The 11,424-nt window shown below is 38.3% G+C and overlaps 1 protein-coding gene across 1 annotated transcript in view; it reads right to left on the reverse strand.

Annotated features, from left to right (window-relative positions):
* Positions 1-8,576, reverse strand: part of ANAPC4 (anaphase promoting complex subunit 4) — a 32,983-nt gene extending 24,407 nt beyond the window's left edge. Inside the window, exons 1-8 of the mRNA XM_017677743.3 lie at positions 8,235-8,576; positions 5,567-5,672; positions 3,792-3,924; positions 2,146-2,220; positions 1,990-2,016; positions 1,851-1,895; positions 1,138-1,222; positions 381-485 (exon numbers count right to left, since the gene is read on the reverse strand). Coding sequence (XP_017533232.1) covers positions 381-485; positions 1,138-1,222; positions 1,851-1,895; positions 1,990-2,016; positions 2,146-2,220; positions 3,792-3,924; positions 5,567-5,672; positions 8,235-8,363 — 705 coding nt within the window. The 5' untranslated portion in view covers positions 8,364-8,576. The remainder of the gene's footprint in view (positions 1-380; positions 486-1,137; positions 1,223-1,850; positions 1,896-1,989; positions 2,017-2,145; positions 2,221-3,791; positions 3,925-5,566; positions 5,673-8,234) is intronic.
* Positions 8,577-11,424: the final 2,848 nt, after the last annotated feature.

Below are 11,424 nucleotides of genomic sequence, written 5' to 3' on the forward strand. Positions count from 1 at the left end.
TGAAATCACCTAGTACTTGGCAAACATTAAATATTAATAAATATTAGCTTTTATTACTGTTAGGGTCAGAGCCTTAAGAAAATCCTTTATACAAAGATGAACTGTTTAATGAACCAATTAATATGGTCATTAATGGACCATCAAAACAATGTTTTTATAAAAAATAGTCAGGGTCATGGGAATAATAAGGTATTCACTATAATAAGATTCTGTATCTAAGATTCAGAAGCCTCAGTCAATTTTTTTTCTTAGTTTGGTTTTAATGACCATTTGAATCCAGTGATATAGGTAATTAAAACATATAAAAGCTATTAAAAAAACCTATAAAAATCCCTGTAAAAAAATACATTACTGTGCTGCTGTCAGGTTTCAATACTCACCTGAAAGTAAGAAACTTCTGAAACACCACTGGCAGAAACCTCTGTGACCACTGATAATGACTTCAAATCACTTGATAAACATAATGCAAGACAAGTACCAATGATCTATAAAACAGTCAAATCCCCAAGTATATTTAGTATTATCACTAGATTGTATATGCTTACAATACAGGAAGCAGACATTCAGAGCTCGAAAAAAACAGAAAGATGTATGTCTGGTCATGCATATCTAGCAGATGAAGATATGTGTCTGCCCAGTCTCAAGGCCACAAACACACACACATACACCCACACCCATCAACGGTCCCAAATCAAGTACTGGAGAGCCAACATATTCCACAGAGCCTTATAATGTTTCCTTTTAGGGAACGGTAAGAATAAGATGAGATAGCAATGGAGAAGACAAGACTTAGCAACAAGACTCAGTACTAAGCAAAAGATTGCTTCTGATGCCTCCTATCTTCTTTCAATGACAAATTGTAGCTCTTACCAACACAGGGTAGAAAAACATCAACTCATAATCAAGTGTATCATATCACTTTTTTTGTTAAGAAAGAAAAAAAATAGCCTCTGATCTTCATAGACTTCATATTGCTATTACCTTATCTTAGTAAGAAAACTGTCCTCATAATATTTAAGAACAAGTAATTCCAAGCAAAACTCAGAAAAAGAGCTAACATTTTATTCTTTTTCCATAAATCAATTAGTTGCTTTATCCTAGAAGAAAAAACACAGAAAATTTCAAAGAAAAACTTACCCCTGTGACTCGAGCAATTTTGAACATTCCATAAGCATAAAGCTCAATAAATCCAGAGCTTCCTCCAAGGACAAGAATATTAAGCCTAATTAAAAATAATGCAACAAGCTGAGGACAACAGAGAGGATGGAGTTCTTAAACCAAGATATAAATTGTTCCTGCTCTCATATAATCTGCACGCCAAAGCTCCCCTGCAGGGAAACACTAAACAAATTCACCAATACTCAATATTCAATCATACCAGGCTTCTTGTTTTTTTGAAAAGGAGGAGCATAAATTTTCTCTAGCCTGAAGAACATCAGTTTACAGTAAAATGAGAACATTTAAACAATGATTGTCTTTACACGTTCTCATTAAAAAAACAATCCTTTTTCCAGCCAATACAAAGTGCCATCTGTTTTATCTTGGCTCTGATGCTAAATGTACTAAATGTTCTTAAATTTAAATTTCAGGAACTCTAGTACTTCTATCTTCCTTTATGTATTTCTAAAATAAACAAAGGCATATTATTATATTTTTAAACTTAATACAAAGACCATACACTAAAAACAAGTAGACATTTAATGTCTACATATTGTTCAGAGGTATTTCCCAGCAATGAAATAACATGACAAATAAAGGAACTGCCTGTGAAACTCAGATAACTGCCTCAAATATCAAATATCAACTTTAAGAAATGAGACCTCTTATTTAAGATTATCTTTAAGATTTACCTGACATCTCCCAAAAGCTTAATAATTTCATCAGAATTTTCTTCACTAAAATATAAAAAGAAATTGGGTTATCTTTCAACTATATCTCTCAAATAATAAAAGATTATCTTACTTGAAAACAAAAGAAGGTAGATCTTACCTAAATATTTTTGAGGTGTTGCTATAACTAGAGAGAAACAGAGATTAGGGTAAGATATACTCTTTCGATATATTTTAAAAGGCATGAGAAAACTGACTGTCACAGTGTTAGAAGTCTGTAAGAAAAATTCCACTGAAATTAAACTCAGATACTTACTTTTTTGGCAATGTAGGTAGTTTAGGTAAAAGAAGATTTGATTCATCCTCAGCATTATAAAAAGATGTTAGAACACTAAAAAGAAAAAAAAATAACAAGCATTATAAAAACACCAAAGAGTCTGTTTCTCTTTCCATTAAAAAATATGAATTCTTTGAATTCTTTTAAATGTCCAGTTTTATACATTATCCATTATCAAGTAAACAGATGCCACCCATATTTTACCATTGTAAAATAGTCATTATAACCATGACAAACAAGAAATAGAAAAGTAGGAAACTCTTCATTTACAAAGGATTTTATTTCTGTAAAAAAGAAATCACCTACCCATTTTATATTTAAAGGAACAAATATTAACAATTTTCTCAGCATATGAAATATATTTATATGTATTTGGTACTAGGTACTAAGAATTTTTCTTAACTTTCACCTAAGCAAGAACTGACATTAAACATATGAGTACCAAGAGCAATTTTAGAGAACATTGCAATTATTATATTACTTAATAATGGGTTCAATGGCTTACATACGTTTGGGTATTTGACAACCTAGAAGGTTATAGACAACACTGTGCATTTTGAAGTAGTCTCATTTATTCCCTTTTCTTTCTCAATTCCATCTACAAATAAAGCTGGAAATAAATGAGTGAAAAAGTGAAAAGGTGGTGACTTCACAAACATTTTTTCCCACTTTAACACAAAGTTCATGTCCTGAGGAGTCCCTGGAATCTCCACATACCATTTCTAAACTACTACTAGAATGTGTTCGGAATAACTGGACTTAGAAATGACATGGTATAGTCTGTTCCTCTAACCTTCTATAAATTCACATGACCATTTCAACCCCTGATTGTCTGATGATGGATTAATCACTCTGTTTTACTTATAGTGAATTTCAAACCCTAGGCTAGATCCTTGCTATTCATCTTTTACAGGCCTCACTTAGGAAAGTTGTCAATTAATATTCATAACTTAGAAATTCATTCGATATTAACTTAAAACTTAATTAGAAAGGAAAAGCTAATGCAAAGAAAATTATCACATTTCCCCCAGAAAACTTATTTTCCTTATTAGCTAAACCCACTGGTCTTTAAGCCATCTTTACAGCAAACCTGGTATATTACTCGACTACACAGACTAAGGCAAAATTCTTTTCATGAAATAAGAAAACTACTATGACCATGAACACTGAAAGAACAGCATTAAAACAGCATGCTCTATTTGTCACTTTAGTATTCTAAGACTATTAAAACACCAAAAAACAGCTCTAGTGAAGTATGTGGTGAAAAGGAAAACAGAACCTCAATTTGCTAATTGGTTATTTAAATTAATATAAATATTTAATTACTATTACTTGCAAGTATAAATGACTGACACAAACTACTAAAAATAACTAAAGATAAAAGTAAAACCTTGGCCATTCAGGCATTATTGCTCCAATAAAGAAAACAGAAGGAAAAAAAAAACTAACAAAGCATTAAAAATTTCATCTTAAAAACAAAACAATTTCATATTGATAAACTTTAAGCCAAACGTTAAATACCACATACACACACTTAGCACTCAGATACTCCTAGGTTTCCATTTTAAAAATGAAAATTTAATGAATGTCCTACTGTGATTACTGGAGTTTTTATATTACTCTACCTGCTTTCTACAGTCACTTCCATCCAATGCATACAAGAAATGGGAGCCTCCACAGAAAATGAGTGCAAACTTTCAGGTTTTTCTACATCACATAAAACAATTTTCTTGGTATCAGCAAGAGCAAAGGCCAAAACTAAAACAAGAAGGAAATAATCAGAATAAATGAGTGTAACATTCGAGAAAAAATGGGTACTTCACCTCTTGCCCAGTTTTTTAATTTTAAGTACACTGTAACCACAGAAATTACTTAACCTAAAAATCCTTTCTTTAAATAATATGTAGTTATGCTGTTACCTAAGCTTATTTTCAACTGCTTAAACTTTCATGAGTGATCTACTTTCCGTGTACTGTACTTAGTATCTTACACATCGAGCCTCTAGATTTAGAACCTTATTGACAAGCAGAAAATACAGAGCAGGTGTCAACTGATAATATCGTATCACCAAGATATACTGGACCCATAAACATGCCTGAAAGGTAAGAAGTGATTTCATCGGCTTGGTTCTTCGAAGTTTTTTTTATTCCTATCTTTTATTTCTAACCCTTTATGGGAAACAAGCCCACCAAATACTGAGTAGTCTTCTTCCTTTCGCTGTGGATTAGTACAGTTTCTCTACATAAGTGATTAACAATTTCCTAACATATCAAATTTAAGAATTTCTAAATAGAGGGCTATGAGTTTCACTGTATACCAATACATACAACTTTACTAGATATGAGGCAATTCAGGTCTCCTCTTCTTTAAAACAACTTAAAGCAATCTTGAAATAATCATTACCTAACAAAACCTTATTTTACTGTCCAAAACGGTAAGGTGTATTTTTGATGATAAAAATATCATCTATTTAAATACATTTTAACACACACTGACTTTCATGATTTATTTTTTGAGATCCTGGTATTTTGAGATGAATAGTACAAGATCACAAGATGTTACTTACAAAGTCCTCTTACACAATTAGAGGTCAGAACTGAGCAAAATGAGTAACAGAAATAGTTATCTCTAAAGAGATAGGTTTCCAGGCCATTTTTAGATACTTATTTATATTTATCTAGAAAAAAGTTAGGCAATGAGGAGTACATAGCATCCTACATAAACAATTCAGCTTTTTTTCCCCTAAAGCACCAATGGTGCAGATGTACTTTAACATGTATGATTTCCAGCACTTTACTGTAGTGTCTCTGTGTACAACGGCTCAAGTAACAACTATTATTGCAAAAACAACATGTGGAAGAGAGTTCAGTCCTCCCTAGAGAGCTAACCTACACACTACAACCTGAAGGGCAGCAAGAGGAGAGAGACCATACAGACAAGAAAGGAAGGAGCAGAGCCCACAGCCTTTCAGGCGAGGCAAACACACGTGCAGAGAATATTTATGAGCCCCACGTGCGATGCTAAAACACATTTTTGGAAGAAAAGGACCATGATGGCACTGTGCTGACTAGTGAGCAGTAAATGACGCTTGGGCCACCAGGGCAGGACAAGACAGCAAAAAGAACAAAATCCAAGTATTTTGTACAGTCCATCCGATTTCATTTTGGAGTTATCTTTGTCAATCTGTCAAATTTCATTTTAGAGATATCTTTGCCAAGAAACAAGATGGAAGAATTCATGTGAGTTCTATGAAAACACTTCAAAGCATTCTAAAAAACTAAGTTCTTAAACTGGTGTTTAGAATTCTAGTATAAGACCAGTAAATTCTTTCTGGAAATAAGCATTCTTTACAGAATGCTCTTTCTGGATAAAAACGTATTTTTTATAATACTATCATTACGTTTGCCATCTGGTCTCCAAGCCAGACAGGTCACTTCCTTTCCTGTATTTTCATTTGGTGGAAAACTCCAAACTCGATGAAAACTTGCAAGTCGATGAAGTAAAACCTAAGACAGAACAGATAAAATGGCAGAAAATAAAATATCCATCTCCAAAAATACAATAAACCTAGATCTCTCCTTACAGTTTTTAAAAATTATCTTTATGATAGACAGTGACTGTAATGGGGTATGTGGTGGGGATTTGATAATGGGGGGAATCTAGTAACCACAATGTTGCTCATGTGAGTATATACTAATGATACCAAAATTTAAAAAATCATCTTGGGTATGGTATTTAGCTATCAGAAAAAATTAGAAAACAACAGTGTCTGAATGAACTTAAGGTATTTTCAAAGAAATGGGTGAAAGAAGGTCTTATTTAACCCCGTACTCTATACATTTTCCTATCTTTTATGTCAACAGATTTATCTTTTAGAAAGGAATAAAGTCATCCAAGGACATTACAAAAAAGAAATGACACTTATAGCTCTAGGAAGATAGCTGAGGTATCCAGGAGTTCCTAGGAATCACCCACCCCTAGATTCAATGCTCTTTTCATCTCCACCATTCCTTACTTCTGAAACCCTTCCTCTGTTCCCTCTGGAATTCCTCATCAGGGATCACCAAGATCCCCTACATCTTCATTCTCTTTTCTGAAATGTGCTTCTCATGGAGGGATACTGCTTCCAGGCAGGATTCTCGGGTGGTGGCCCTTTTGCAAGCCACGCCCACTGTACCACTACTGGCGAGGAGATGAAGCATATTTCTTCCATGATGCCATTTCTGGATGACTTGACTTTTCTTCTCCAAAAGCCTCTAACTTTGAATCATACACAATCTGACCATACCACGGACTATCCCTCCTAACTGCAGTCATTTGAAGACCCCTAGGCCATTCCCCTCATTCCTGGGAGATCTGTAGTGCCTGGCACACTCATGCCTTCCAACTCTAGTGATCATCATCATCTGGTAGTTTCAAGGGCTACAACGCCTTGGCTTTTCAGCTCTCCACGGATCACATCTTCTCCCTCCTCCCCTCAGTCACTCCCAGGGTCACACTCTTGACCTTTCAGTACCAAACAAGAGCTGCCATAATCTTAGTTTCAAACCTCCTACTTGCCTTCACCACCTTTATCTTTGTAGCTCATCTCTACTAATATCCAACTTCAATTCTTCAACCTCACCAAGATGTACAATCCACTGATTCTACCACCTATTAACTGTCCCTTACCCCACACATGCTCTCACTTCCCTACTTAATCAGGTTAGAATCCAAGGTTCATCATTACCATCACTCTTCTTGCATAAAACTTTAATTCCATTGCATCTCTCTTGCTTTGTCATGCTTGCAAAACAACCATGGTTATACCCAACCATGCCCGCACCATACAGCCAAACCGAACAGAAGACAGACAACCACACTTACTGGTTTCCTGCAAACTACAAGACCACTAAGCTCATACAGCTCTTCATACTGCAACAATTCCATTCGGTTTCCCTAGTCTACCTGCCTGGCCAGCTTTTTCATCCCTCTCCTTTCTCCTCAACCTTCCAATATTTTCTTCACCATTCTCGCTCCTGGACACTGCCCTTCCTTCTCCTTGAGAAAACGGAAGCAACATATGGCCACTATTACATCTGCCCATTTTTTCCCTTCCCTCCTACTGCTGGGGCTGTGCCCCCTGCACTCCTCTCCAGAGCCATGAAGGAGTTCCAAAGTACCCTGGCAGAGGAGGGCGACTAGATTTCATGCAGGACTTGAGAAAAGAGACATCAATGCCCTGATGATGAGGTCAGGGCGGTTAACAGTGGTGCAGCTCTGCAGGCTACTATTTCCCTGGCTGCTAAGTCTTCCTTACCACCTAGCTTCCAAACTTGGCTGCGCAGGACATAACTCTCACTTGGCCAAGTAACTATCAGGAAACCTGTCCAAAGGCCAGGGGAGGAAAGCTACACAGGTGAAGGTTTCCTTACAAAATGGCTGTCAGGTAATAACAACTGTGAGCAGAAAGTTGGGTACAACCAGGTTACACTTGAAGCACAAGTGCACATAATGTGCACTTGAATACTAACTCACAACAATCTTGTACGACCCCATCACGAATCGGGTGAAGCACCATTCCCTAGTTTGAGGGTATTTTTGATAGGAGGTGACTATCCAAGCGGTAATATAAAACTTGGACAACAGAACACAGATTCTTAAACATATCCTCCATGGCATCTAGAGGCATGCACATTTGCAGCTGAAGTTTGACAATAACTCATCTTCTGCCACTAAACTAAGAAAACTCAGAGCAGGGTCTATGTATCTACTACTATCTCTAGCTCACGAGTGACATATCATGGGCTTTTAAAAAGGCCATTTAACAAATAAATGACTAAAAGAGATTTGGGGATACAGCACTGTCTGCGTGTGCCATGAAAAAACTGTTGTTCTCACCATAAAATAACGGAAATGGGCATATAAAAACGCTTTCCTGTATATATGGCTCCTTGCACTTTCAATTCAAGTTAACAGCCGGCCTGAATGGGAGAGGCGAAACAGACGGGTGGCCTGCCGAGTTACCGAAGGGGAAACTGAGGCTGCGGCAGTCTGTGCCGCGCTCGCTGTCGGTCAGGCTCACTCACCTCGCCCGCCGTGTTGGCCAGAGCAATGAGATCCCGCTTGGGTGACCAGACCAGGAAAATGATCTCCTGCGGCAGCTGCTTCTCTCCCACCACCCGGAAGGACGGGAAGCAGGTCGGAAAACGCAACATGGGGGCGGCCGTGCAATGACACCCGAGTGGGAGGCTGGCAGCGGCTGCCCGTTGGGACCCCGCCGTCCCCGGGGAGCTCGCACCGCAGCGGTACCTGCGAGGCCCGCCCTCGGCAGCCAAGGCGGTCCTGCCGGCCTCTCTCCTCCCTCTGCCGCACAGCGCGGAAATTCCGCGCCGCCCGCCGCCGCCGCGCGCTCCGGGCACTTCCGGCGCCCGCGCTTCCTCGCGAGAGGCAGGGGGACGCGGGGCTGCGCCCGGCGGGTGGGGGCGGGCGCGTCCCTGGGACCGCACGCCGGTCTGTAGGTAAGGCGGGTTTTCACCTGTGTGCGCGTGTCCGCAAGTCTTCTCGCTTTCCCGGAAATCCTCTGCTGTGGGTGAATGGACAGCCATAGGTTTAGGCGTGAGGTCTCAGAGACGAAGGGGAGAAGAAAAAGAAGGCAAATTTTATGTCCTGATCATCCGGAGCATCCTTTGACAGTCCCTAAACAGTTCTCAATCCTGGTTGCTCAGAGATTTTTAACGCCCCCTATTCCAGATAGCACCCCAGACGAATTAAAAGAGAATTAATACGGGGTGAAACCCAATGTTTATTAAAACACTTTAAGGTGATTGCAATTTGCAGCCAAAATGTGAGGGTCCTGCTTTAAAACTTCTGACACACGCAAATATGACTCTCCCATGTAAGCTTCACAACTTACTGGTAGTAGTGGCCCCACCATAATAGAAGAGGACTGAGTTCATCCAAGATTTATCTCATAACTATTTGAGCATCTATGCGAAATAATCGGTTACACAAATCCACGGGACATGGGCTCTGCTCTAAAAGGCTCACAGGTCAGCCATGTCGCCAAGGGAATCAGAACTCAACTGATGCTTCTTTTTACAACATACATTTAAATACATCAACATGCTCAACAGTTCCCACAAGTTATGGCTGTAGTTAATAGAATGAGACAGTATCATCCTGTGGTTCTTGAACTTAAAATCTATAGAAAGCCATCTACCTTTCATTTATGTTACTTGTTCAAAGGACAAAGTGGCGGCAGGATCTTCAACTTGCAACAAGCCCCATCTACTTTCCCTCTATTTGGATCTAGCTCCGGGGTAGTGCCTCAAATATTCGTTGCTGCATGAAAAGCGACAAATACTTGAGGCACTATTTATGCAGTAACAAATGATCTGAGGCTCTATTTTGTGCCAGGCATTGTTCTTAACTCTCGACTTGCTCCTCCTGCTCCCTCTGAGATAAGGGCCTTTTTCCTAGCCTTTGCTGCAATTAAGCATGTCTCCAGATTCTTCCAGAGGCAACATTTCTGAGGTGAGAAAGGAATTGCGGTTTGTTATTCAAGAAGTGAATTTTCAGGTGTTATTTAATGCCCTGGGGTGGCAATAATGGATAATCTTGATGGTGGGGAGTCATTTCTCCCAAGTTCCAGGACAGGGATACTGGGATGAGAATGATGCTGCTGAAGCAACCAGTCATGACATGCTCAACATGACAATCACAGCTACTCAAAAGGTAGTTTTAAGTATGAAGTGCATTTGAGAGATAGTCCGTCCTGGCAGTGAGTCTAAATTGTTCCAATTCATGCTGTTTTGTTTGTCTCTGGAAAAGAAATTCAGAGACCAACTCAAGTGACTCTCTTTGGACAAAGAAGTTCTAATTAGAGCTACAGAACCAGTATTTGCATGTATAGGAATTTATCCTAAGGAAATAAAAGATTTGGTTATAAGTATGTTTATCATAGGGTTGTTTACAATAGTGAAAAAAATGCAAACAACTTGTATGTCCAACTACAGATTGATTTTTTAAAACTACATGTCCATACTGAATAATACTATTATTATAAATATAAATTGATATTCACATGTTTATGAAAAAGGATTACAAGAATATGTATTTACAGTTCAGCTTTGGGGTGGAAATTTTAGAGTTTGTATAGCTATTTATACAAGAATCTATCTTTGGAAGAACATACACAGAAACTGCAACTGGTTATCTCTAGATAATAAGATTAGAGATGCTTTTCATTTTCCTTTATTTATCTGGATCATGTATTAATTGTAAAGTGAATAGCAACCTTTATTTCCTTTTGTCCTCTTTAAGTATGTAGAATGTTTAAGCTGACTTCTCTACCACTCCTCACTTCCACATATGCAGATGAAGAAACTGCCCTGTCTTTTCAGGCTTAACTTTACTTAGAGCCCACCAGATGTTACACTTCTAGGCTGCAGGGGCAGTAACTACACAGTGTAAGAATCTTGTAACTGGCCGGCTCATAGGGTGAAACTCACTTCTTAGAGCTCTGGAATCTGCCTGCTCACTTTTGGTGTTTTTTCTTCAGTCTTCTGAATTAACATTAATACTAAATTGCCTGAAATCAAATAGTAGAGACCTTCAATTTATTGCAGTGTCCTTCTTAGCTGACCCTCAACTAATATAACCCATGTCCTAATGTAGCATTAAAATTGCATCAAATAGGTGAAATTGGATTTTCCCTTGTACTTTGTGCAAGCTTTCCTTACCTAGGCAGCTCTAAGTGTATTAGCTTCTTACATTTAGGGTTTTGAGCCACAAAGCAGTGTATTAAATGCCATTTCCATACATTCAATCCCTATTTATGAGTAACTACTACTTGGAGGGTGAAGAAGTGTGTTAGCCTGGCTGGCCTGCTTTCCAAGGTTGGGGGGTGAGTAATAACATCATACACACTGCAGTTGGTTGCCTCTGGTATCAGCATATGCAAGGCACAGCTCTCAGAGCCAGTGAACACACACTACAATGTCCACAGGCCCCTGCCATCAACGAGCTTCTAATCTGTACAAGAGGAAATAGTACAAAGAGTCATTCTAATACAGGGCATGATTTAAGTACCTTAAAAGAAGTGTAAAAGACACAAAAACATATACTTCTATTTCACTAGTAAGAGATGGACTATTCCAATGGAGACGCCAAAAAGAACATCATGCAGGTGGTAGCATCAGACCAGGACCATTTGTAGGCTGATTTTATATTTAAAAATTAGTCAAATTCTCCCAGATGCCTGGTATTTATATAGAT

The sequence above is a fragment of the Manis javanica genome, chromosome 5 (assembly GCF_040802235.1).
Source record: "Manis javanica isolate MJ-LG chromosome 5, MJ_LKY, whole genome shotgun sequence".
NCBI lineage: Eukaryota > Metazoa > Chordata > Mammalia > Pholidota > Manidae > Manis > Manis javanica.